Here is a 25,638-nt window from a genome sequence, read left to right as displayed (position 1 = left end):
CCCTATGATGTGGCGTCTTTTTTAGGAGGCAGAGCCATGAAAAGCATGTGAGCTCAGAGGCTGCGGCCTGTCATCATTGCGGCGTGTCACTGATGCCTGAGTGGCTTTGTTCATAGCCAAGAACAGAACACACAAATGTAGACATGGCATCACAAGTGTTGTCCATCAACAAACTTCGGCGTACTCTCCTAGTTATCCCTCTTGCAAACACTAGTGGGCATATTTAAAAAAAAAAAATATATATATATATATATATATATATTTAAAATATACACTACCGTTCAAAAGTTTGGGGTCACAAAATTGTTTGGGTGACCCCAAACTTTTGAACGGTAGTGTATATATTTATTTAGATAATTATTTATAGATTATATATATAATCTTCTGTGTAAAAAATCTTATAATATATATGTATACTTATATTCATAGATTATATATAATCTTATACAAATATAAAATATAATTTATAATATTTAATTCATAATATTTTATTATAATAATATTTACACTACCGTTCAAAAGTTTGGGTCACCCAAACAATTTTGTGACCCCAAACTTTAGAACGGTAGTGTATATATTTTTTTTGTTAGATATATATATTTTTTTTTTTTTACAGATATATATATAGATTTCTTTTACAGATATATATATTTTTTTTGCATATACATATATATATTTTTACAGACATATATATGTTTTTGCATATATATGTATTTACATTTTTTTTGTTACAGATGTATAGATATATATTTTTAGATATATATATTTTTTTACATATATATATATATATCTTTTACATATATATATGTATATATATGTATATGAAAAAAAAAATATATATATATAAATATTATATGTGTGTACTCGGCAGGGTCAAACCAAGGCAATACTGACAAGTGACCAAGTTTAATAAACAAATGCAAGTCATTAAATTAATAGGATGCCGGTGACCCCCAAAAATAGTCTGGAAGCCCCTCAAAGAGCAGATAAGAAAACAATACTGGATTCCTAAAAATATAATGAGAAGCATGCTTGTGTGCAAGTCCAATATGAAATTAATATATTCTATTGTCTTAAAAAAAAAAAGCTCTGTTTTGAGCATGAGAAATTTGAAATATGCGCAGTAGATGTTCCTGATTGCTCTACTCACTTTGGTGCAAAATTCTCAAAACATCTCTCGTTATTATGTTTTATTAATATCACATGCGTGTTTTCAGAGAATTTTTTAGCATAGTCTTACTATTTTTATGAGCTTGATGATTGGAAGATGACTTAATTTGTGTATGCTTTCAATGACAAGAAAGCCTGGTTGAATATCAAAGCCACACATTTCCTCCAACCTGCATTCATTTACATTCAAAAAATCTCTCGGGAATAACCCGGGTGAAATACACCCCCCCCTCGCTAGCGCGTATGCAGCGCCCACGCTCTGGTGACGACTTGATTGATCCGTGGGAGAAGTCTCAGACGTGGTCAGCGTGTGACACGGTGACTCAGCCTGTAGGCGGCCTCTCCAGCCTTTCAAAAAGCCTTCGCCAGTCTGTGTGGAGGCAGGCAGACGGCTGCTGGCCCATCCTCAAGTTTCAATGCTTGGACCTCGCACACACACACACACGGGCTCACAGTTATCTCCAGCTTTGGATTATAAAGACGCACTTCCATGCAGCGGATCAGGGCAGCCTTGCATTTGTGCTCCATATGAGGGAGAAAGTAAGTGTATTTATTTTTATTCCGTATTGGGAAAGACTGAGGAGTTTGTGAAAGCTGACATTTGGTTTTTCTCGTCATGTTGACAAAGGCAGATGAGCTTGTGTTAACCCTGCAGTGAGACAATATTGACATTATTGCATATTTTGTGCCAGGAAACGGCTAATAAATTTTTCTCACAGATCTTCAAGGCACCTTGTGTCCTCCTGAGTCTGTTTACAAGTTTGAATCTATGCTGTGGAAAATTTGGAACCCCGATAACTGATGATGTGAGCAAGCTGTCGCTACTGGTGAGTTTCTTCGCCTTTTTTTTTTTTTGTTCTGTTCGATTTTTGCATTTAATTTTAGCCTCTCGTTTAGAAACAAAACATCCCTTCCGATTATGAGATTCCTCTTCATTACATTCCCAGAGAAGTGGTATGTATGCAAAAAAAATCATCTTACCGTATTTTACGGACTATAAGGCGCATTTAAATTCTCAAAAACGTTCTTATTATTCATTGTCAATGTTTTTTTTCTTAGGCTGGTGCGTGTTGGGTGGTATTAAACGTTTACCCATTGGAGCAAAGTCTTCGCAACCTAGCCAACATGTTTGGCGCCGTCTCTTCCAACAAGGAAAATATCCTGGTCTTCATCGCCATGCTGAAAAGTTTGCGTTTTACGTTTGACCATCAGGAACTGGTAAGCCGTCACGTAATTGATCGTTCCGTACGGGGAAGTCATTAAACGTTCCCCGTCCAGGAAACAGCGATGCAAGTCTTCCAGTGTCACTACCAGGAGGGAAGATTTAAGAATGAGCTTTATTTCAACTACATCGAGGAGCTCCTCCACGTTGCGGCTCATGAAGCATCCAGCTTCTCCTGCAAGCCGCCACCTTGTCTCAATACGGCAAATGCACCAGGTAAATTTGCAATGGATGTGTCCAAAATTTGAACGTGGATTATTCAAATCCATAAATGTATATTAACAAATTTGTTCCGACCTGTAATATTTTTCAACGACCTTGATTTGATATTCACACACACTTTTTGTCATTTATGATTGAGCCTTAAGAATTTTCTTAGCAACAATCAGACAGGCTAATTCCATATTTTTGCTAGCTAGCTAGCTAAAATTGTATTCCAGTACTATGAATATTAGTTATTTATATTTGTACTATGCATTCAAGATATTTGTTACCATTATAAATGTATGCTCAAATCGGTTCAATATTTAACTCTAATAGTAATATTGATCTTTGGCGATTTTATCCATCAATGGTAGTGAAGGAGAGTGAAGGAGAATTGATTACAAATATTGTCCTTCTTACAGGGGGTCAAAAGGAAGGTCAGGATTACAGATGGTGGAAAAGAACGCCGTTGCTTCTGGTTTTTATTCCTGTAACGGCTTGCGTCATTCTCATCATATGGCGGGTAAGTAATTGTGACTTATTTAATCACATGAGCACCATGTAAACACCTCACAGCAAGATTTGCACGATTATTTTTCTGGTAGCTTCTTTCCAGAGTGGATTGGAACACATTAACATTATGCAAACAAGATTATTGCCTTGCAAACATTTTTAAAAGGTAAAACTAGTTTTTGTGACGTACTTAATATTTCTCCCGGTGTGTTCGACACTGCACAATTTCCTGCCGGACGCCATTTTGTGTATGAGTTTGTGTATGACGGCATTTTTAATATAATTTAATTCATACTGGAGCTTAATTTAATTATTACCAATACATCTTGGAGCTAAATAGAATATTATTATAGCTATTTGTAATGAAGTCCAAGCCGCACCAATCTAGAAGAAAAAAAAAATCCCATTATATGAAATCTCCAAGGGCCACTCCAATAAAGCCCGAATGATGATGTACTCGTTTTAGCGAGCACTTCCTGAAAGGAAATTCCTGTTAACAAGCGCTCATTAAATATTGAGCAGTGCTTTGAGGCTCCCCTATTAGCTCACCTAATGATGTCCGCCTGGTGATTAAACAAATTTTCTTCAGATCGCATCTACGAGACATTTCCCGGCACGCCCAGTTGAGGAGATCGAAATGGCACCTCGTGGCATCGTTCCAAGCGTGTCCGTCGTCTCCATCCCGCTTCAAAAGCTCGCCCACGACACCGCTGATGCTCTCCCGGAGGAGGACGTGGTCGCCGGGCATGAAATAAGATGAAGAATAAAAATAAGGATGAGAAGGTTCCATATGGGAGAAGCTCAGACGGCTCACTCTGACGTGAACTGAGGCCAGAGCGTCATATGTGGATTAAGCCTTGAATCCCGAATGAATTCTGGAGCATTGAAAAATGAAATCGGGAGAAGGCCTGGACTGGATCCTCTTCCGGACGAATGGATCTCCAGATTTGCTGAATGACTCGAGTCATTGTGACATGGACTTGAGTCACCGCTCTGATAGCTTGTGACTTGACTCAAGAGTTGACTCAAGACACTCACAAAATTGGCTAGCAATAGCCAATCATGACCTTATTAGTCTTCTCGTGTTATGAAGACCAAATACTGTAACAGTAAGGTGACTTGAGATAAACTGCAAGTTGATTCGACGTTCCCAAACGATGAGTCCACTAGTCAGCTACGTAAAGTCGACAAATGGCTAAATCTTCGTACAACACCTGCTTCGGACTTGCTTAATGAGGTCACCCATTAATTGACTACGACTCAATTGTTAGCACGTTATAATCGACTGCTAACTATTTGAAGTCTTTCAACCCTTACTATTCTCGATATTAATGTTGACAATCGGGTTCGAATCGACTTTGGACGAAACATCTTAAATCGTTCGACCCCTACGTAGGACTTGCTTTCGATATCAATGATCAATACTTTTAGCATATTATATAGGCGTCCCGATACCCCCTTCCCACATATAGCCATTAGATTATGATTACACATGTCCAGTTATTTATCTTAATGCCTTCTCAGCATATAAACACGTAGAAAGCGATTCATCCGAGCCACTCGTGCACTTGTTGTTGACATTGCGATGATCGGTCGCAGATGGCAAAGCCGCCGGTCGCAAACAACACTGCGCTTGCGGTTCAACAAGGGTCCCACTTTGTGTATCAAAGCTTGCAGCAGATGGCAAAGATAGCCACGGCCAGACTGGCCTGTGAATCCCTCCATTGTGTGTTCCGCTCCAGCCGTGATGTATCGCTTCTTCTTCTTCTTCTCGGTCGCAGCGAAGAGCACTGAACTTTCTAATGCCTCATTCACTGAGTCAAACCCAATCATGAGGATGTGTGGGGAGAGGATTCGTCATCGACACACACAGAAAGGGAAGACAGGAGCGTCGAGGAGATACGGACGGACGGATGAGCTCAGTGAGGAGCATAAGAGGGACGCTTGTTCTCGGTCCACAAAAGACGTGGCCGTAGGCTGGAGGAAATGCCACTTACCAACACGACTGAGCGCGATGAATCAACGCACCAGGAATCTCGGCGGACCGCACGCAACTGCTGATGATGATTAATATTCCAATAACAGTTTTACAGTATTCCAATGATTGCTTTCCAAGGAACCACTTCATTAAAATATACCAAAGTGTAAATAGCTAAAACTGAAAAGTTGGACATGTCTCACAAAAAGAAACATTTAGGTGGAATTTCTCCATGAATTTAAAATGTGTTTAACGGTGAAGTTGATTTGACCTAATGTCGTTCTAAAATTTGACCCCAATATGCCAAACTAGTGAACATTCTAATGCGTGTTCCTTGGAAGTTACAATGTTTACTGAATCTCCCAGGGAATTATTTTTTTGTGTATACGTGTGAAAATGTGAGTCATTCAGCTACAAAATACTGTGAGCGCATTTCTTCCTTCTATACGTGTGTCTTGAAGGGTAACATTTGCCATGTACAGTAAAAAACTGGAAAGCCTGTCATCAAATCACATCCTGCTTAAATCTAATATTCCAATTGCGTTATTTAGCCACAATGTGATAAGTTAAAGTCCCAATGATTATCGTCACACGCGCATCTGGGAAAGTATAAGAAACAGATCATTTTGATGCAGTGCCATTCTACACCACTGCCAAAATATTGCATTCACTGAATTTCAGTGAGAAAAACAATATAACACTATTAACATAATTATGCATGAAAAAGAACTCTTTTATGGTTGTGACGTTTATACTGTGTGTTAGTTGAATATTTTGCTATTTTTACAAGGGAAGAACACAGCAACACCGAACAATTATTGAATGCATTTTTCTTTTTGTTATTTGAGAAACTGGTGTTACTAATGTGGAGAGAATTGGAGGGAAAACAATTAAATGATACTTTATTTATTACATACCAGGGTTTAGCTACAGAGCTATGGTAATCATTTTTTACATGTTACAAGTCTATAAAGAATTTGTTAAACGAACTTTGTGTCATGGATTTCCTGTCTTGAAATAAACAATAAACGTATTTTTCACAAGTTGATGCTGTACCGTCATGAACGCTCCAGTTTCCGATGTAACTAAACACATCATTTCGTCTCAAATATGCCCTACTTTTATTCTGTAGATTCACTTCCGCCGGAAACTGTTTAGCTTTTGTTTTGGAAAGCTACGAGCCACGGTCGCCATTATTCTTCCTGGCTTGACGTTCGAGAAATAATACATTTATTTTACTTTTCTTTTATTTTTAGGCAAACAAAACACTTTCATTTTTTTCCAGTAAGTCGTTTATTTCCTCTGGGAGTTTGCAACACTGGCCGGCGGCCACAGAATGGAGAGGCGGTCCGAAGGTGGCGGTAAGTTGCTAAGCTAACATTGGCGGGCTAACAGCTACCGCCGAGAACTGTTGAATAAAATATGACGCCATCAATCTGCCGCTGTACGTAAAATGGATATTGACACAGCCAAGGATGAGCGCAACTGTTGCTCAAACTCTTTAATTTTGGCAGCATCGCCAAGTAAAATCCCTCACGACTCCCTGCACGCGCTTGATTAAAATTAAACATAGTTGCCCGGATGTCCTGATCGCATTCTGCATGGTTGTTTTTTTCTGCGTTCAATAATGTTGCATGCAATATCAAGAAAAATTAAAAATGAAATGCATGTAGGTGCTAATTTCGTGCATGGTTCTGCTTATGTGCGGATGATTTGCAAGGACCACTGTTTATGCTTCCGGTTTAATTGCACAAGCATCGTCTGTGCACCTTATGCGCGTTAACGTCACTCCAGGTGTAATTGACTTGTGCAGTGACCATAATCTCGCATTCATGACGTAAAAATAATTTGTGGGTTTTGAAGGCATTGCTAGCTGCTTAGTATGTGTTAGTGATCCAAAACTGCTCTGCAGCGACCAAAGATTCTCACCTCCGTGACCCTAATGAGGAAAAATAATCATGAAAATTTCCCTGCCAGCTAACTTTATTGTGTGACCCGCCCCCAGGTGCCGGAGGGGCTCTCCCACTGGCCTCCCTTCGACTGATGGTGTCCCCGTTGCAGTTGGCGTATTCGTTCATGTGGCAAGTGATCCGCCAGAGAAACGTCACGCAGTACAAGAAGGTGGAGGAGTTTGTCACCATGGTGACGCAGACGGTTCCGGAGCTCATGAGTTTCAAGCAGACGGCTCAGCTCGTCTTGGGCTTGCGGGCGAGGGTAAGCGGTGGCGTAATATAAAGCTGGCTTGTAAATACAATTTGTGTCAGAAGGCAAAAAAAAAAAATCTGCAAAAAGTCGATTAATAGGTCAAATAATCGTTCCACTAATTTCTTCTTTTAGATAATTTTGGATTTGCTCCAGGGAGAAGGCCAACCAGACTCTCGCACGATTCAAACACTCATAAATAAACTGAAGATCCCTGCATCTACACGGGTAAGTATGCCGAAACTCTCCTTCCGCGGTGTTAATTAAATGTTGAATTGTTTCTGTTACAAAAGGACTCGGAAGTGGAGAACTGTCAAACCAACTTCATGGTGCTGGTCCAGAATCTGCTCAAAAGCCCCACGGAGAGGAAGATCTTCTTTAAGGTACTCTTTGCTGGAACAATACTTTGTTGGGCTGGGGTCCACGTTGTCATGGATACGATGGATTCATGGGGCGTATATAATAATAATAACAAAAGCTGTCTCCATGGTAACCGTGTCGCATTGCTTAGTATTCCCAGATTTCATCGGGTTTTTCTCCACAGGAGGTGTTTCCGGTTCAGTATGGCACAAAGTTTGACACGGCGCTGCAGACTCTGCTCGCCGGCCTGGTGTGCAAGTTGGAGCAGCTACTTCCTGTTCCCAATCTCTCCCAGGTACGCATTCGAACCCAGGATGTCTCCATTATGAAGCAGACCATGAGTCACCAATGATGCCTCGACCTAACATTCCACACCAAAATGGATCAAACTTGGTCTTAGTCATCCTTTTCCATTTCAGCTCAGTTCCATGATTTCACAACCCACCATGCTGGAGGCATGTGGGGGCGTCATTCCCGAGGGGGGCGACCTCAAGTCTCTCCTGCTGTACCAGCAATCCAAAGGACTGCTGTCTGGTAAAGGTATGAAGAAGCTAGCAAAACGGTGCCATTACATAACAACCATTGTTTGAGAAGAATCACTTGTGGACTGGGTAACAGTTAGCGCACGCTAACCTGAGCGTACACCAACCAAATTCACTGGCGCCCACGTCACTCACCGGTCCAGGCTCCGCCTTCTAAGCCACACCCACTCAAAGTCACAAATACTGCAGTGTGGAATGGTATTGAATCATGTTCCATTTGTTTTCCACATATCCAGCAACCATCTCGTCTTCAGTGGGCGACTGCGTGCTCTCGTCCCTCGCCTTCCGACCCAAACCCGTCCAAGCTCCTCCTCCGCAGCCGCCGCCGCCTCCCCCTCCTCCTCCCCCGCCGCAGCCCGTGCTAAGCCCTCCGGTCACGAGCCCGCTCCCACTCGGCGACATGTCAGAAGACTCGGACGACGCTGAGGTCCTCGTCACCGCCTCGCATGTTGCCATGGCAGCCAGCAGCGAAGCGGTCCCAAAAACGCCAGTTTCCGAGGCGGGGCAAAGTAAAGAAGCTGAGCAGGCAGCGCCGGCAGATAAGTTGGAAGCGCCGCCGGCGCCCTTGAAATCCATCCCCTTCAAAGTGGTGCCGGTGAAAACGGCGTCGCCCAGTCCCACCGTGACGAAGGACGGCCAAAAGCTCCAAACGCAACGCGTCACCCTGCACCAGTGGGTGTCGCAGATCGCCACCAACACCATCTCCCTCCCGGCCTTGCCGCCGCTGCCCCTCGATAGATTCGGCGAGGAAGACTACTCTCAGCCGAGCATCCGCAGGAAGAAGCAAATCCGCCCGCCGGCCGACCGTTTCAACTGCAGCATGTGCGACAAGAGCTTCCCTTACCAGTCCAAGCTGATGGACCACGAGCGCATCCACACGGGCGAGAAACCCTTCGCGTGCACCTCGTGCAGCAAAAGCTTCCGCACTCAGGCTTTCCTCAACAACCACTTGAAGACCCACAGCGCGGCACGACCCTACGCCTGCGGCCAGTGCGGCAAGTGCTTCGCCAAGCTGCAGAGCTTGACCAAGCACATGCTGGCCCACAGCGGCCAGAAGCCCTTCTACTGTGATATCTGCAACAAGGGCTTCACCCAGTCCACCTATTTCAAGAGGCACATGGAGTGCCACACTAGTCAGATGACCTTCCCGTGCAAGCACTGCAACAAAAGCTTCCCAACCGCCTTCAAGCTGGCCAACCACGAGCGCTGGCACACCCGGGACCGCCCGCACATGTGCGAGCGCTGCGGCAAACGCTTCCTGGTGCCCAGCCTGCTGAAACGGCACATGGGGTACCACATCGGCGACCGCCAGTACCTCTGCTCCCAGTGCGGCAAGACTTTCGTCTACTTGTCGGACCTGAAGCGACACCAGCAGGACCACATCCCCAAAGCTAAGATCCCTTGCCCCGTGTGCCAGAAGAAGTTCTCCAGCAAGTACTGCCTGAGGGTCCACCTGAGGATCCACACCCGGGAGCGCCCCTACCGCTGCTCCCTCTGCGAGAAGAGCTTCACCCAAGTGGGCAACCTCAAGGTTCACATCCGGCTGCACACCAACGAGCGGCCCTTCAGCTGCGACGTGTGCGGGAAGACGTACAAGCTGGCGTCGCACCTCAACGTCCACAAGCGGACTCACTCCTGCAAGAAGCCGTGGACGTGCGACACCTGCGGCAAAGGCTTCACCGTGCCGGGCCTGCTCAAGAACCACGAGCTGGTGCACCTGCGCGAGGCCGACCCGGACTTCGCCGCCAAGCGGAAGAACAGGGGCAAGCAGAAGAAAAACACACTCAAGAGGAAGTTTGACGAGGAGGAGGAGGAAGGCATCGACGAGTTTTAAAGAAATACGCCGGTGCCTTCGGATACCAGCCGTCAACCGTGTATTGAAGACATTTTGTCCAGTTAAAACGTTGTTTTAGTCTAAAAACAGTATCCTCGTGAATTAATCAGAAAAGCCCTCCTGCTTTTATCCATCTCCAAGGGCGGCCATTTTGTTACTGACACTTGCCGTCGACTAAAGATGACATCACTGTGCCAACCATCACGGCTAAGCTGTTGTCTATGTTCGGTCATGTGACTTTTGCTAGCTGAGCCCTTCGGCACTGTGATGTCATTTTCAGTCGACCGCAAGTGGAAGTAAAAAAACAAAATGTCCGCCCCCGGGATGGATAAAAACAGATGGATTTTTCTGTTTCTAATATTAATTTTAATACTGTGTTTAAGCTAGTGGGGGGGGCACATAGTAACATTGTAAAGATATTCATTGAATTCCCTTTTGATGCTAACGCTAAATACTTTTATTTTGCGGTGCTTTGAGCGGACACAAAGATTGCAGCACTTGCGTCTGTATTAAAATATACTTTAAAGATTTATTTTGTCCGAGAACAGATGGCATTTTCATTCATTTCAATAGGAATAGATTGATTTAAGTTACGAGTGTCTAAGAACAAATTCAAATTGTGTGACAACACCGCTGTATTTTATATAAATCCAGCTGAGGACGTTAAAAGCTTTTCCAAACATGTCAGCCAGCATACTAACATTTCTTTTTACTTTGCTCATAAATAGTTTTCCTCTTCTAGCAACAGTATTTTTGTACGCAAATATTAATCCGAAAGGCAAGTGTGGCTATTGATTTAAAAAAAAAAAAAAAAAAGTGGGCTCAAAATGTTTTGGTGTTGTTGTATTCCACGGCATGCCACTGTGACATTTGTTGTATTCTTAACATTTGCATATATTTTTTGTTTTTTGAAACGTAGTTTACTTTCTATTAAAGGGGATTGCGTTATTGATTACAAGTGTACCCTAACTCTAGTTGTCATAATATTATTTTTTGTTTTTAATGCAAATGTGGTGAAATTGTCACATGTCTGTAAACCTCAGTTAGAGCATTAAAAGCTATAGCGAAGGATTACATTAGTGTCGTCATTTCACTTATGCATTCATCTTCATATACAGTGAAGACGTCAGCCATTAATCCTCCACCTGAGGCAATCACACTCTTAACACTTAAAATGTTTTGTCCTAATGACTTTTTAATAGTGTCCTTCATATTTGTCCCCCTCTTCACTCCTTTGGGGTTTCAGGATAAGCCTGCCTCCCATTTATATTTTATTGATGATCCCTTGCATCTGTTAGCCACAATTAAAACCGGCCTGTGCAATAATAACAATAATCATGAAATGACTTTAAAGATTTGTAGGATCTTTAAAGTCGGACACGCTTAACGAGAATCCGATGGCATTGGAACAAGTGGTTTGGATTAATGCTTTGTTTAATGTGTGCTACGCTGTGATGTGGGCCAGGCTGGGCCATTTTTTAAAGTAAGTGGACAGTCAACAAGAAGTGACTCACTTCCTTTATTTCCCCAGGAGACCTTCCCCGGCCATTATGGCCAGCCAGCAGTGTGAGGCCACATAGTACATACATTAGTATGTAACTTAATCATCAGACTGGACTGTCTGTTGCCAAGGCGACACATTGACATCTGACATCCAAGAAAACAATGCAGCCGCTGTGGGAATTTATCATCAATGGTATGGGCACATTTTGTTCTTAAATGTTCAACAGAGAGTGTCTTTTTTTAATTACATACAAAATTACCAATTAAAGTAGGAGGCTAAAAAAAATAAAAATCGATTATATTATTAGATTCATATCACGTATTCGCCAATAATTGTGCATTCTTTAATGACTTGTAAATATATTTTTTAAAAAAATATATATATTTTTAAACATCTTTCTTCTGGTAGGAACCTTTGAAGACAGAACCTTTGTTCCTCTCCGGGGGAGATAGTTAGTGACGGACTACCGCCGGCCTTACTTCCGCTAATAACAATCCTAGCTAATCTACTCACAGGGTTGTTATGTGCTACGATACATTTCGGAAACCATCATGGATGAGTGTGATAAAATAAACACATTTAATTAATTATAAGTATTCATTAGTCGTTGGTAATAAAAGTGAAGCAGAAGAAATACTAAAAAGCTCCGACCGGCCACAACGTACTGATAACTCGCGCGATAGCCATTTTAGCATGTAGCCTGCCTATGTTTTGTCGTCGGTTATTCCTAATTTATCTTTCTTATAATCAGGGATTCCCTCTCTTCATTTTCAGATACATAAATGTAAAATCTTGATCTCAAAGGAAAGCGCGATCATGTTTCACACGACCGTTTCCTGACCGGAAAGCTTTTGAGAAGATTTTCCACTTGTGAGTAATGAATAAATATATATTGACAGGTCTTTTTAGATATCATTCATTTGATTTTTGTTTGTATTTGTTTCTCCATTGTTGTTGCAGTTTAGCATTCACTTTAAGCTTGCAAGATGAAGATGTTCTCAGTGTCCCACAAGACTGTCTTTGTGGTGGATCACTGTCCCTACATGGCCGAGTCCAGTCGTCAGCAGGTGGAGTGTGATGTCCTGACCAAGAGCCGAGGCCAGGGAGTCATCCCTCTGGCCCCTGTGTCCAAATCCCTGTGGACATGCGCTGTGGAGTGCTCGATGGAATACTGCCGCATCCTTTATGACATTTACCCGCTGGACAAATTGGTTAGTGAGTTGTTCTGGTTTGTTCCTGCAAGGGTAGGCCAGATGCTTTCAAGTAAAATCTATTTCTTTATAGATTAACTACATTGTGAGTGACTCGGAGTTCCACCTCTTAAATAGCTGGAAACGTGATTGCCAGAGCACTCATGAGGTTAGTACGTCCCCTTAAACTAGTTTTTCCCGAATGTATTCAGAAAAAGTATTCGAACTATTCCATTTTCCTCGCCTGACAGCTTATGTCGTCTCTGGCTGCGGTGGGGCCCCCGAACCCACGCGAGGACCCCGAGTGCTGCAGCATCCTGCACGGGCTGGTGGCGGCGGTGGAGTCGCTGTGCAAGATCACCGAGCTTCAGCACGAGAAGCGTATCGCTCTGATGGACGTGGCTGAGCGGGTAGCCAACCGGGGTCGTATTATCTGTCTGACGAATGCTAAAAGGTAGACGACGCAGTGATGGAGACGTATTATCAATTAGAAATGAAAAGTAGTGCTTAGGTGTCATATTTCGTTAATTTTTGTTTTTTTAGTGACACTCATGTGCGCATGTTGGAAGACTGCATTCAGGAAACCATCATGGAGCAAAACAAGTTGGCAGCAGGGTCAGACAGGTCAGTTAGTCTTTTATTGTCGTGTGACAGTGGGTATAAAAAGTCTACACACCCCTGTCCCAATGTTGTTTTTTGTCATACACAACAATGAGACCAAGATCAATAATTTTCAAAAAAGAATTCCAGCATTAATATGGTCTGCAACCTGCTCAATTCAGATCCTGTGGTTGCACAAGTGCGCACACCCTTTTGCAAAAGGAATGTGGCATTTGATTAGGGGTGTGTAGACTTTGTATATATATTGCACATACCACAGCACCTTTTTGGTTGTTTCAGGTTGATGGGCATCCAACAGTGTGAGCTGGTCCTTATTCACATTTACCCCCAGGGCGACGACACGCTCGTGTCGGACCGGCCCAAAAAAGAGGTCGGTGCTTCGAAAGCGTCCTTATTCCTATTTCCATCCGCAACATTTCTTCTTGAACGTCGCTTTCGCTCAGGTGTCGCCTTTGCTGACAAGTGAGGTGCACAGTGTGCGCGCAGGGAGGCACTTGGCCAGCAAGCTGAACATTCTGGTGCAGCAGCACTTTGACTTGGCCTCCACCACCATCACCAACATTCCCATGAAGGTGAGTGACCTTTGGCCCCAACACCCACTAGGACCCATACTCACATTCCAAAAAAAAAAAAAAAAATCACTTGATGTCTAGCTTTGTAAAAAAAATGTTCTCATAAGCTGCACGCATTGCTCCACTCACGTCTGCTTTGAGTTCTCACTTTTTTTTCCCCCCACTTGCCGGCTCTCCCTCCTCGTTTCCGACGTCTCACTCTCACGCTGTTTATTTTCATTTTTTTTCGTACATCTCACCTGCACGTGGACGCGACTGAACCCTGCTGCTGGTTTCATGCTGTATTTTCTGTTTTGCTAGCCCACATTAAATGTTTGCGAACAGGTTAGTACTCGAGTCGCACGCACACACGCACGTGAGGAGGAAGGAGCAGAGTCCGAGTCATGTGTCGTGTCTTGTTTTTTTGTTTTTTTTCTCATGTGTGTCTCTTTGGTTGCCAACATTTATTTGTATGACGTGTGAGATGTTTAAAGTAAGCCAACGCTGGTCTCAAAACAATTTTCCAACTCGTAAATCACGGGTGGACTCGTTCAACTCAAACGAGTTCTATCCAGCAATTCAAATCCCCTCAAATTATTTTGACCAGCTTTGTCTTTACGCCCTTCAATCTGTTCACTGTCCGTCTGTTCCTCCTCCACTTTCCACTTACAGTCACCCGCTGTGTTATCCAGAACGACATCACACCTTTAGCTTTTAGCATATAGCTTCCTCCTTTTCCCCCTTAATAAAAGGCACCTCCCATAACCGCAACATGAAATCAGCAGTGCGTGACAATTTGCGTGCTCTGATTCGACGTGGCACTGACATGTTGCGTTTGTGTGTTTTCCGCGGACGGACAGGAAGAGCAGCACGCCAACACGTCGGCCAATTACGACGTCGAGCTGCTGCATCACAAGGACGCCCACATGGAGTTTTTTAAAAGTGGTGGGTTAGGAACGCTCGATTATAAAAAAAATTAATCAGTTATTTTGAACAGTCCATTTGATATTAATGCATATTGCTATTTTTTTTATGATTATTTGTAATCATGCAGTGTAATAATCATAATTAAATTTTGATTAATTGCACAGCCCCCCCTTTATTTTTATTTTATTTTTTCCTCGCACAGGAGACTTGCACATGGCTGGCACCAGCACGCGGGAGAACGGACTCAAAGAAACGGTCACTCTGAAATGGTGCACGCCACGAACCATTTCCGTAGGTGCGTTCAAGCCAAACGAACGCTGGATTTATTTTGAATGACGCCCTGACGCATTTCCCCTTCGTTTAGAGCTGCATTACTGCACAGGAGCTTATCGCATCTCACCCACTGACGTCAACAGTCGTCCTTCGTCGTGCTTGACCAACTTTCTCCTCAACGGTGAGGCGCTTTCGGAAACTCCTTAAATCCCCCTCAGCAGCGTCGCTAAAGCGTCGCTAACATAACTTTTATTTTCATTGTGAATCGAATCGTCTCCCAGGTCGATCGGTGCTACTGGAGCAGCCCAGGAAATCCGGATCCAAGATTATCAGCCACATGCTGAGCAGCCACGGCGGCGAGATCTTCCTGCACGTGCTCAACAGCAATCGCTCCACGCTGGAGGACCCGCCTTCCATCAGCGAAGGCTGCGGCGGGCGTGTGACCGACTATCGTATCACCGTATGTTTAGTCCAAAAACACAATTTCTCGTGTTTTTTTTTTTTAATTCCTTTGGTCTCTTAGGATTTCGGCGAGTTCATGAAGGAGAACCGCCTTACACCCGTCTGCGAGGCCTCTCATCATCCGGCGGCGAAGCTTCCGGCAGACCGCGCCAAAGCTCAGCTTGAACGCCACACACGTTACTGGCCCATGATCATTTCGCAGACCACCATTTTCAACATGCAGGCAGTGAGCACATCTTCCCCGACTCAATCTGATATCCTTCAGCGTGCCTTTCTTGACACCCCCTCCCTTTTCCACATCTAATAAGGTGGTTCCTCTGGCTAACTTGATCGTGAAAGAGACTCTGACCGATGAGGACGTTCTCACCTGCCAGAAGACCGTCTACAACTTGGTGGACATGGAGAGGAAGAACGACCCGCTTCCTATCTCCACTGTGGGTTCCAGAGGCAAAGGCCCCAAGAGGTTGGCTTGTGAATAACTTCCTGTCACTCCTCATAACCAGTTAAAGAAAGAAATTGATGTACATGATACGACATGGTGATTACAATTACAGAAATTCAAATTATTTAGCATGGAAATCTGGTTCAATTAAAAAAAAAAAAAAATCATTTTGGCTAATGTGACACATTTTTATGTATCTATGTTTTTTTGTTCCTTGTAGAGACGAGCAGTACCGTATAATGTGGAACGAGCTGGAGACTTTGGTGAAAACCCACGCCGGGGCCACCGACAGGCACCAGAGGGTCCTGGACTGCATCGTCGCCTGCCGCAGCAAACCTCCCGAAGAAGAAGAGAGGAAGAAGCGGGGTAGGAAGAGGGAAGACAGGGAAGACCGGGCAGACAAAAACGGAGGCAAGGATGTGGAGGACAAAAGCTGGAAGGACTCGGAAAGGTGAGTTACTTTCATAAGTGTTAATCGAAAACTCAAGGTAATGCCGTCACTTGACCGTGCTTTGTTTTTAGGGCAAAAAGTGCGCCGGATAAGGACAATCAAGAGTTGGAAGTCATCAAGGATTCACCGGACTCCCCAGAGCCCATGGTCAAGAAACCCCGTCTGGCCACTGACGAGGTTGAGTCACCAGAGGGCGCTAAAGGTACTTGAATCCCGATTGAGTTTTCTCACCTTTATTAAACACATTAATACAATTGTCAAAATGGCCCATTTTTGTGTTGCCACAGGACCCGTCTCGCTACTTTCTCTGTGGACCAATCGGATCACAGCCAAGTCCAGAAAGCGCCGGGAGTTTATGGGCAGAGCGCGCTCAGTCAACAGCAAGTTTGAGCTGTACCAGCACCTCAAAGATGAAAACGGGTGCAGTTGAAATCATCTAGCATATTCTCAGTTGTTAAATTAAAATAATAAATAATATTTTGTCTGTTTACAGGATGGATGTTCATGAAAATGGCAAGGCTTCCAGATGATGCTTTTCCACCAAGCAGCTGTTCTTCTGTGTATTTTAAACATGGGTGTCAGTCATTCCCGAAAAGCACGACTTGATGAAATGATGAAATACTAATTTTTTAACCATTTTTTGTAAATATGCCATTCATGTATTGTACATTGCAATAAAAGCGAACGCTGGATTGTATTACATTGACGCTCTCTTAATATGCACCTTACTTATCACTAATTAACACAATTGCCCAGTTTAGAGAAAAACAGTACCACTATGTTAGCTTAGATTGATAATGCAACGACAAAAGATATTTCAGTACGTGAACATTCTGTTCAAATTATGAAAGAAGTGACTCATTGCAGATGATAAAAGTTGATAATTGCCAGAGTGAATAGAGCCAACCAAAAAGAGCTATTGTAAAAATCACATTTAATTATTTTCATAAAAAGGAGTTGACACAGTTAACATGAGTTCACAGAGGTGGCTGTCTCGATCTACCAACTTGCTGTGATTAAACTCCAAATGCATATTTATGTGGTTAAAAGTTAGGAAATTTGGTGAAGTTTAGAATATAGTTTTAAATGTTAAAGAACGTTTTTAGCCCTTGAGGCTGTCAAACTGCTTTTTTTGTGGGGAAATAGTTGAAATATTTCTTTATATATAACAAATTTAGAAATAATACATTCATAACTGTTTTTATGAATCACAATAACAAAAAAGTGCTCTCAAGGAGGCTGCCATCTTGGTTTCCTCACCGGCTGTGTCGTCATCATATTTAACCAAATTTGGACTTCCGCTTGAGAAATGAAATGGAACGTAAGCGCCTGCTGTCCTCCTTCGACCCCACCCGTTTCGTTTCATGCCGCTTCTTTAGTCTCAACTTAGTCCAAAGTTTACCGCTAGCTAAGTCAGTGTTCCAAACTTACCAAAAGAATGTACGCGGGACGCCGCCGTTAAGCTGCTGTGATATCCAAACAAGTAACTGAAGGAGCGAAAACTTTCGTGTCAAAAATGGAGAACGACATCCTGGAGATGGAGTCCCTCTCAGATGCCGAGGAACTCGGGGGAGATGCCCGTTTGGAAATGATAGAAGAAGACGTCGGTAAGGCAAAACAACTCGAGCTGCTTTTATACTTTATCGCATATTTTCTCTCGAAACTTATTTAGAAAATCGACCCTCCAGGCACACATGGGAAGGAAGACAATGAGTCATAACTTGACGAAAGTGTCTTGAAATCTGTGTGTTGTCATTTACATTGGTTTAATTTGTGCTGAGACTTGCTGGCAACACAAATGTATGTTTTGCTCCAGGGGGCGTGTCTCCATGACCTTATATATATAAAAAAAAAAAACTTTCATGTCCCAAGGGGTATCACATGGGCCCCTCTGACATTTTTTTTAGATGATGTGGTTCTGCCTAGCAACCGTTGCTTTGTTATTGCTTCCATGACTAAAATGGAACTATGCTGCAGAAGTGGGACAGAATGAAGTCCAACCTGTTTTAAAGGGGGTAAACTTGCTGTTTATTTGTGCAGCATGCTGGAATGTTATCCATATATTTTCTTTAGTGCAAACACATTTACAACAATGGACAATATTTAGCAGAAAAACGGGCAAACTTATTTGTATTTAATCAAAAGGAGTTATGAAGAACTGCCCTCAGAATTATGCTTCCACATTGGAATGCATACAAAAATCCAGATGATGTCATAAATTGCACTCCTCTACCCACATGCATTATTTGAATTTTTCCCCCACACAGATCTTGATAGATTTTTCTCAGAGTTGATATTATTGATCTCCCTGCTACCCCTCAAACATCAGACATCAGTTAGTGCACTTTGCTTTAATGGCTCATCAATTATTCACACTCACACGCTTTGGTAGAATTATTAAGACTGGAAAAAATGGCGATACAAAGGCCGGCGTTTTTTGCTTTATTATGATCTTGAATTGAAATCACACATGGAAAAATAGAAATGTGTGTGAGCACAGACAGGAAGTCGTACTCACAATGGGGAGGGCATCAAACAGGTCTGAACTGGCAGCCTGCGCTAAAATAAATAACACTCAAAGAATGCATATTTAACTGTTGTTATGAGTGTGAGAGGAAGTGGTGAGGCAGCATGCCTCTCAAGATAATCATGTTACTAAAATCGCAGATGTTTGATGACAGGACTTCCCTATCTGATTTCAATCAATCCGCCATTTGTATCTTTCTCCAGTTTACCCCGAGGAGTTTCTGCCAACGTATCACGGAATCGCGGAAGGCTCGACGGTCGTTAAAGTGCAACTGGTGAGTGTCATTATAGTTTAGAGATTCATTTAACACATAAGAAAAGATTATCCATTACTGATCCATTATGCTTACTTAAAGGGTAAATCAAGTAAAAAAAAATCTCGATATAGAATATATTCTATGTGGCCCCCATTTGTCTAAACACAGCTTTCTGATTAAAATTGTATTTGTGAAATTTGAATTAAGCTGCAAAATGGGCCCATTTCTATCCATCTCAGCGGGCGCCCATTTTGCTATCGACTAAAAATTACATCACAGTCGCTCTGGGCTCGCTCAGGTAACGACCAATGACAGCTCAGCTTACGAACGTCACATGACCAATCGCCGAAAACAGGTGAGCTGTGATTGGTCGTTACCCGAGTAAACGGACGGCAACTATACAAATATATATAATCCAGTTTAAGTTTTCTAGAAAATCTTGTATAAATTTAATATAGTGAATCATAACACTGAGGAAAAAGTGCAATTTGGTAATATTATAGTTTTACATCACTGTAAGAACTGCAGTGTTGAAAGTAGCTATGCCAAATCATTTTTTAACATATGAGTGGAGACTGTCAATGTTTGCCCGCCCCACATCGCCTTCACAAACCGCGACGACATTTAAAACCGTCATTGGCGCCGCACGGCACACGGGCCGGTCGTCCTCCCCTCTCAGACATGCGCGCCATCGAGGAGGAACCCGAGTACGAGTTTCAAGCCAACAAGCTACCTGAGCAGCTGTGCTTTCGTCCGCAGGCCGACTTCAACGAGAAGCCCGATTCGCTGTTCTTCAACGACGGCGTCCGCCGCATCGACTTCATTTTGGTCTACGAGGATGAGGACAGGAAGGAGTTTGAGAAGAGACACACAGTCGCACGGCGAAAGGTACACAGCCATTTGTATTTTATACCAATTTGCTTTTTTATAATTTTGTTATATTATTATATTTTATATCATATTTATAGAAATCTCTACCAGGAAGGAAATGAACAGGATCGTCCCTTGTGTGCTCTTTAGCTGTATTTCACAATAGAGTGGTGTACGTGAGCTATTGTAAGAATGCGAGTGACTTCTTAATCTGCCCAAGCTGCTTATTTACCTGCACAAGTATGTTAAGTTTGCTATTCGGGATTTCTTCAGTCACTCTTCACTTTTGCCACATCCACAAGAGCTTCTTCTTAAAGGGCTGGCTGCAGAGCAGCTTAGCCAACATAAACATTGCTGGTATTTTGTGTTTATTGGTGAGTGACAATAAGGCGTTTTGCTCTTCTGCAGAGACGGCGGGAATACTTTGAGGCCAGCCTGATGAAAATGGGAATGGAGTTGGAGGCCACACGATCTGTAAGTGGCTTCTTTTAGGTTTGCTGGTTTGGTTGTGGGACTTTCTGTTAACTGGTTTTGGGACAAGTCAGGCATAGGTGCTGAATTTTGGACAGACTAAATTTTTTTTTTAAAAAAGCTAAGCTCTGAATGTAAATTAAATATAAAGAATAAAAATATGTAGAATAAAATTGTAGATTTTTTTCATTCCAATTATTTCAGAAAAATATTTTTTATTCGACTACCAAATTGAGTGTTCATAAAGAACTGATCAACCAACTATCTTTGATGCAGGTGTCGGACGACAACCTTGTGTTCGTCAAAGTGCACATGCCGTGGGACACGTTGTGCACGTACGCCGAGGTGCTACACATCAAGCTGCCCATCCAGCCCAACGACCTGTCGTCACAGCGCTCGCCGTGGTGGCAGTGGCTGTCGGCGATCACCAAGCCCTTCTACCCGAACGAGAACCTCATCAGAAAGGAAGCCGAGTTCTTCACCGCCCCCTTCGAGAAAGACCGCCTGGAGTACTTCTACGTCAAGGACAAAGATGTTTTCTTCACCTCGTCCATGCGGAGCCGGATGGTGAGCTGGCGCCTCAAAATGGCGGTCGCTAGCATCGCAATAAACAACACCGCTTACTTGCAGGCTTATTACATCTTGAGTCGAGCCCCCTATGAGATACGAGGCAACGTGAAGAAGTTTGGCATCCGGAAATTATTAGACAGCGGTGTCTACAAAGCTGCTTATCCTCTCCATGATGTAAGTGGCGGCCGACCGATTGTTCCCCTGGCTGGAGGTTCACTCTGTGTTGTGTGTTGATCCAGTGTAGGTTTAATGTGAAGTCACAAGAAGAAGGCTGCCCCAACGAGAGGTTCCTCCTCTATAGTGAGTGGGCTCACCCGAGAAGCTTCTACAAGATGCAGCCGCTCAACCTCATAAGGTAACTCAAATATTTTTTTCAAAATAATTTTATTATTTTATTATTTGTTATTATTTATTTATTATTATTTTATTATCTTGTTATTATTTATTTTCTATTTATGATTAATTTATTATTTATTTGTTTGTTTGAGATTTTGGTCATTTTTATTCAGTATAAGCTTGGCTCCCATGTCACTCACCAGGCCAGGCTCCGCCTTTTAAAGCCACGCCCACTCAAATGCACATGTTATTCTTGTTGAGTCATTTAAAGTGAGACTCTCATGTGCAGTGAATGAGATTTTTACAGTGTCATTTTTTTTTTGTTACAGGAAGTACTACGGCGAGAAAATTGGTATTTATTTTGCCTGGTTGGGCTTCTACACCATCATGCTGGCTCTTGCTGCTGTTGTGGGTCTCAGTTGTTTCATATACGGATACAAAACGCAAGAAACCAGCACGTGGAGGTATTCATCCCACATATTTCGTTTTTATCTCCCCTCATTATTGTTCGTCCTCGGCAAATCGCTGGATTTGACAGATGAGATTTCTGCTGTCTTGTATGTTTCCAGCAAAGAGGTGTGCGACCCGGCGATCGGAGGCAACATAGTGATGTGCCCGCAGTGTGACCAGGAATGCAAATACTGGCTCTTAAACAGCACCTGTGAAGCCTCAAAGGTCAGGACAACAGATATGAATTTATGTCCCGTATTAGAAGTATGAAAGTGGATTTAACGGAATGCTTCTGTTTTGTAGAAACTGTGCATATTTGACAATTTTGGCACGCTGGTGTTTGCGGTTTTCATGGCAATCTGGGGTAAGGCACTTTAGCTTAAAGTTGTTGTTTTTTCATGATTGAGATGTGCAGATTTGTCTGTCTTCACCTCCTCACTGCAGTGACACTCTTCCTGGAATTTTGGAAGCGCTACCAGGCCGAACTGGAATACCAGTGGGACACGGTGGAGTTCCTGGAGCAACAGCAGCCGCCCCGGGCTGAATACGAGGCCAAGTGTATATATGAGAGGAAAAACCCAATCACGGGGGTGAATTGCATTTTTGGTGTCATTTCAGTTTGGCGGCAATGTGTCAAAGATTATAGTAGCTTTTTGCGTGTGTGTTATAGGTGAAGGAAAAAGTGCCATACACAGCCTGTGGACGATGCATTCGAGTGTCAATAGGAATCGGGACAGTTTTATTTTGGGTAAGATAATTGTGTGGTATTCTACACCACAAAATTGTTTTTTTTTTTTAAATTATCTTTGCATTTTGGACACACTTCTACTTTTCCGTTTTTTGACCTATTTTCCCCATTCCAAATATTCAAGCCTTCCATGATTTATTCCAGATTTTCAGTTTTCTACAAAATTCACATTTTCCACACTGAAAATTCCCATTTATTCCCAATGAGACATTCAACAGAGGTTTCACTTGGTTCAAACTCAAAATATTCACTTCACCACTTAAAAAATTACCACATCGCAAAAAATTCACTTTTCACAATATTTTTTATACCATAAATTACACAAATTCACCTATTCAACATTATTCTTTTTTTTTTCTCTAGTTCTTCCATTATTGTTCCTTCAAATCCGAATCCCATCATGATGGAAATTTGCATATTTACGTCACAGATCCTGCTCATCCTGGCCTCCATCGTGGCCATCACCGTGTACCGCCTGGCCGCCTTCTTCGCCTTCTCGGCCAGGCTACGAACGCAGGACCTGAAGGAGCTGGAGCCTCTCAAGGAGTACGTGACGCCGCAGATGGCCACGTCGGTCACGGCCTCACTCATCAGCTTCGTGGTCATCATGATTCTCAACATGCTATACGAGCGGGTCGCTATCTGGATCACTAACTTTGGTGGGTCGCTGAGATGACAACTAAAATCATTAAACATACTATATTCTTTATCCTCTGTGAAGAATGGCTAATGTTAGAGAAACCATCTCCATGTATATTCATGTATTTGTATTATACTGCCCCCCAGTGGCCAAATTACATTAATTTGAAATGCATTCCCTCGCCAAACAGAGCTGCCAAGGACCAAGACGGACTACGAAAACAGCCTGACGCTCAAGATGTTCCTCTTCCAATTCGTCAACTACTACTCGTCTTGTTTCTACATCGCCTTCGCTAAAGGGAAGGCCGTCGGCTATCCCGGACGACCCGTCTACCTCTTGGGAAAATACCGTAACGAGGAGGTAAGATTTGTCTTCATCTTGTTGCATTCTGAGCCTGTTTGGATTTGTCTTCTGATTTTATTTTTTCTACCCTCAGTGTGATCCCGGTGGTTGTCTGATCGAACTGACCACTCAGCTGTCAATCATCATGGGCGGTAAAGCCATCTGGAACAACATCCAAGAGGTCTTATTACCGTAAGAAAGCAAAAATAACACGAGAAGCGCCGGTATTGCAGTAGCAGCTCAGCTTAACTCTGACCTTGCCCGTGTGTCTCGCAGGTGGGTGAAAAACGTGATCTTCCGCTACTGCACGCATGCGCCGTCGCCAAAGGTGACCCCTCGCTGGGAGCAGGACTACCAGCTTCAGTCCATGCCCAAATTGGGACTCTTCTACGAGTACCTGGAAATGGGTAATGGAATGGAAATATATTTTGAGATATCTGAATATACTGTAGAATCTACAGTATATTCTTTTCCCCCCCCTTACGTAGTCATTCAGTTTGGCTTCGTCACCCTCTTCGTGGCCTCCTTCCCCCTGGCTCCGGTCTTGGCTCTGGTCAACAACCTGTTTGAAATCCGCGTGGACGCCTGGAAAATCACCACGCAGTTCCGCCGCATCGTTCCGGAGAAGGCCCAGGATATCGGCGCCTGGCAGCCTATCCTACAAGGCGTCGCCATCCTGGCTGTCGCCACCAACGTGAGTTTCCCCCGGCCGGTTTGACGTCCTCGATCGTACGACGTCACCGATTGTGGATTTCTCGTTGTTGCGCCCAGGCGATGATCATCGCTTTCACATCCGACATGATCCCACGGCTGGTCTATTACTGGTCCTTCTCCGTGTACCCGTACGGGGAGCATGATTCTCAAACCATGCAGGGCTACATCGAAAGATCTCTGTCCATCTTCAACGTTAACGATTTCTCCAACTACAGCAGGCCGCTAAGCGCGCCGGACAACATCACCATCTGCAGGTAAAAAGTGGACATTGCAGTAAAAAAAAAAAAAATCATGCCTGAAAAATCTACATTGCCACTGTCACTAACCCAATTTTTTTTTTTTTTTTTTGCAGGTATCGAGATTTCCGCTACCCACCCGGGCACCCTAAGGAGTACGAGTACAACATCTACTATTGGCATGTGATCGCTGCCAAAATGGCGTTCATTATAGTTGTCGAGGTAAGGAAGACAAGCGAAACAAAAATAGTTTTGAGTTACTAAACGAATGTCTGTTGACAGCACATCGTTTACCTGACCAAGTTCATCCTGTCTTACGTCATCCCCGACGTGCCGTACGCCGTCAAAGAGCAAATGAAACGGGAGAAGTACCTGACCCAGGTGATCCTGCACGAGACCAACCTCAAGCTGGTCACCAAGCGCCTTAAGCCCATCCACGACGTTTTGCACAAGAATTCCGACGGAAAACCGGAAATTGCGTTGGATTTTGATATTTGAAAAAAGGAAAAATGTGGCTCGTGAATGACTGAACATGAACAAAACTGTCAAGTTTAAGCAAGTTAGACAATAAGGAGAAACATAGCTTATGTGTCTGAATGCAGAGAGAAAATTAGGTCAAGTTACTTTTAGACAGCTCGTGATAAGCTTTACTGTTTTTAAATTCTGACATATTTCAGTATTATTGAAAGCCATAGATTATGCTTTATTTTTACGTCACAATCATTTCTCAATGTATACTTACAGACGGAATCCACGAGAGAAAAAATAGATTTTGATTATTTTAGCAGCAAAACAGTATGTGTGAAATCTGTCAAAATGTTGAACGTTTACAGGAGGTCCATCAGTCACTTTGTCAAAGTCTGATTAAGTTCCTGTCAAAAGTTTAAAAAAAATAGTACATTTATAATGCTGCACTTTTTTAATGGAAATCTGAAGCGGGTCGGATAATGGATGGCTTCCGATGATGTGACCACTGCACTGCACATTTTTGACTGCATGTTTATATCTGCAATACCTCTGCTGTATTATTGC

The 25,638-nt window shown here is 43.1% G+C and overlaps 4 protein-coding genes across 6 annotated transcripts; all 4 read left to right on the top strand.

Moving 5' to 3' along the window:
- The first annotated feature begins 948 nt into the window (after positions 1–948).
- LOC119117452 lies at positions 949–5,484 on the top strand. Its single transcript, XM_037243729.1, has 7 exons — positions 949–1,710; positions 1,890–1,997; positions 2,068–2,124; positions 2,230–2,388; positions 2,449–2,608; positions 3,019–3,119; positions 3,699–5,484. The coding sequence occupies exons 1-7, from the start codon at positions 1,414–1,416 to the stop codon at positions 3,867–3,869; spliced, it is 1,053 nt and encodes a 350-aa protein (XP_037099624.1). The 5' UTR covers positions 949–1,413; the 3' UTR covers positions 3,870–5,484.
- A 756-nt stretch (positions 5,485–6,240) lies between these two features.
- On the top strand, positions 6,241–11,099 carry si:dkey-14d8.1 (zinc finger protein 629). Of its 2 annotated transcripts, none has more exons than XM_037243658.1 (7): positions 6,241–6,442; positions 7,093–7,301; positions 7,425–7,517; positions 7,583–7,672; positions 7,834–7,944; positions 8,069–8,189; positions 8,428–11,099. In XM_037243658.1, the coding sequence occupies exons 1-7, from the start codon at positions 6,424–6,426 to the stop codon at positions 10,023–10,025; spliced, it is 2,241 nt and encodes a 746-aa protein (XP_037099553.1). In that variant the 5' UTR covers positions 6,241–6,423; the 3' UTR covers positions 10,026–11,099. The 2 variants fall into 2 exon arrangements, with proteins under 2 accessions (XP_037099553.1, XP_037099552.1); XM_037243657.1 differs by having other exon boundaries at positions 6,241–6,448.
- An 880-nt stretch (positions 11,100–11,979) lies between these two features.
- On the top strand, positions 11,980–17,148 carry ints13 (integrator complex subunit 13). Of its 2 annotated transcripts, none has more exons than XM_037243674.1 (17): positions 11,980–12,399; positions 12,495–12,740; positions 12,814–12,888; positions 12,971–13,173; positions 13,263–13,343; positions 13,620–13,710; positions 13,784–13,912; positions 14,752–14,836; positions 15,021–15,113; positions 15,183–15,272; positions 15,373–15,551; positions 15,615–15,779; positions 15,862–16,016; positions 16,216–16,446; positions 16,518–16,648; positions 16,734–16,866; positions 16,940–17,148. In XM_037243674.1, the coding sequence occupies exons 2-17, from the start codon at positions 12,516–12,518 to the stop codon at positions 16,974–16,976; spliced, it is 2,103 nt and encodes a 700-aa protein (XP_037099569.1). In that variant the 5' UTR covers positions 11,980–12,399; positions 12,495–12,515; the 3' UTR covers positions 16,977–17,148. The 2 variants fall into 2 exon arrangements, with proteins under 2 accessions (XP_037099569.1, XP_037099568.1); XM_037243673.1 differs by having other exon boundaries at positions 12,490–12,740.
- A 613-nt stretch (positions 17,149–17,761) lies between these two features.
- ano6 (anoctamin 6) lies at positions 17,762–25,487 on the top strand. Its single transcript, XM_037243671.1, has 20 exons — positions 17,762–18,053; positions 19,177–19,247; positions 19,989–20,117; positions 20,508–20,573; positions 20,847–21,137; positions 21,201–21,314; positions 21,380–21,495; positions 21,806–21,940; positions 22,046–22,151; positions 22,230–22,290; positions 22,371–22,516; positions 22,597–22,674; positions 23,105–23,333; positions 23,505–23,674; positions 23,751–23,848; positions 23,933–24,063; positions 24,145–24,350; positions 24,428–24,624; positions 24,723–24,828; positions 24,889–25,487. Exons 1-20 carry the CDS (start codon positions 17,963–17,965, stop codon positions 25,102–25,104), a joined length of 2,757 nt encoding a protein of 918 aa, XP_037099566.1. The 5' UTR covers positions 17,762–17,962; the 3' UTR covers positions 25,105–25,487.
- Positions 25,488–25,638: the final 151 nt, after the last annotated feature.

The sequence above is a fragment of the Syngnathus acus genome, chromosome 23 (genome assembly GCF_901709675.1).
Source record: "Syngnathus acus chromosome 23, fSynAcu1.2, whole genome shotgun sequence".
Lineage (NCBI taxonomy): Eukaryota > Metazoa > Chordata > Actinopteri > Syngnathiformes > Syngnathidae > Syngnathus > Syngnathus acus.
This window is presented reverse-complemented; position numbering and strand designations above follow the sequence as displayed.

What these genes read in the sequence shown, in the direction of transcription:
- ints13 (XM_037243674.1), top strand. Translation starts at nt 12,516, where the DNA reads ATGAAGATGTTCTCAGTGTCCCACAAGACTGTCTTTGTGGTGGATCAC. An exon ending in TCACCAACATTCCCATGAAG is followed by an intron (nt 13,913 to 14,751) that starts GTGAGTGACCTT and finishes GCGGACGGACAG; the next exon opens with GAAGAGCAGCACGCCAACAC. An exon ending in TGACCGACTATCGTATCACC is followed by an intron (nt 15,552 to 15,614) that starts GTATGTTTAGTC and finishes TTGGTCTCTTAG; the next exon opens with GATTTCGGCGAGTTCATGAA.
- LOC119117452 (XM_037243729.1), top strand. Translation starts at nt 1,414, where the DNA reads ATGCAGCGCCCACGCTCTGGTGACGACTTGATTGATCCGTGGGAGAAG. An exon ending in ATTACATTCCCAGAGAAGTG is followed by an intron (nt 2,125 to 2,229) that starts GTATGTATGCAA and finishes TTTTTTTCTTAG; the next exon opens with GCTGGTGCGTGTTGGGTGGT. An exon ending in TCATTCTCATCATATGGCGG is followed by an intron (nt 3,120 to 3,698) that starts GTAAGTAATTGT and finishes AATTTTCTTCAG; the next exon opens with ATCGCATCTACGAGACATTT.
- si:dkey-14d8.1 (XM_037243657.1), top strand. Translation starts at nt 6,424, where the DNA reads ATGGAGAGGCGGTCCGAAGGTGGCG. An exon ending in GAGGCGGTCCGAAGGTGGCG is followed by an intron (nt 6,449 to 7,092) that starts GTAAGTTGCTAA and finishes ACCCGCCCCCAG; the next exon opens with GTGCCGGAGGGGCTCTCCCA. An exon ending in AGATCCCTGCATCTACACGG is followed by an intron (nt 7,518 to 7,582) that starts GTAAGTATGCCG and finishes CTGTTACAAAAG; the next exon opens with GACTCGGAAGTGGAGAACTG.
- ano6 (XM_037243671.1), top strand. Translation starts at nt 17,963, where the DNA reads ATGGAGAACGACATCCTGGAGATGGAGTCCCTCTCAGATGCCGAGGAA. An exon ending in CTGCTTATCCTCTCCATGAT is followed by an intron (nt 21,315 to 21,379) that starts GTAAGTGGCGGC and finishes GTGTTGATCCAG; the next exon opens with TGTAGGTTTAATGTGAAGTC. An exon ending in GGAAAAACCCAATCACGGGG is followed by an intron (nt 22,517 to 22,596) that starts GTGAATTGCATT and finishes TGTGTGTTATAG; the next exon opens with GTGAAGGAAAAAGTGCCATA.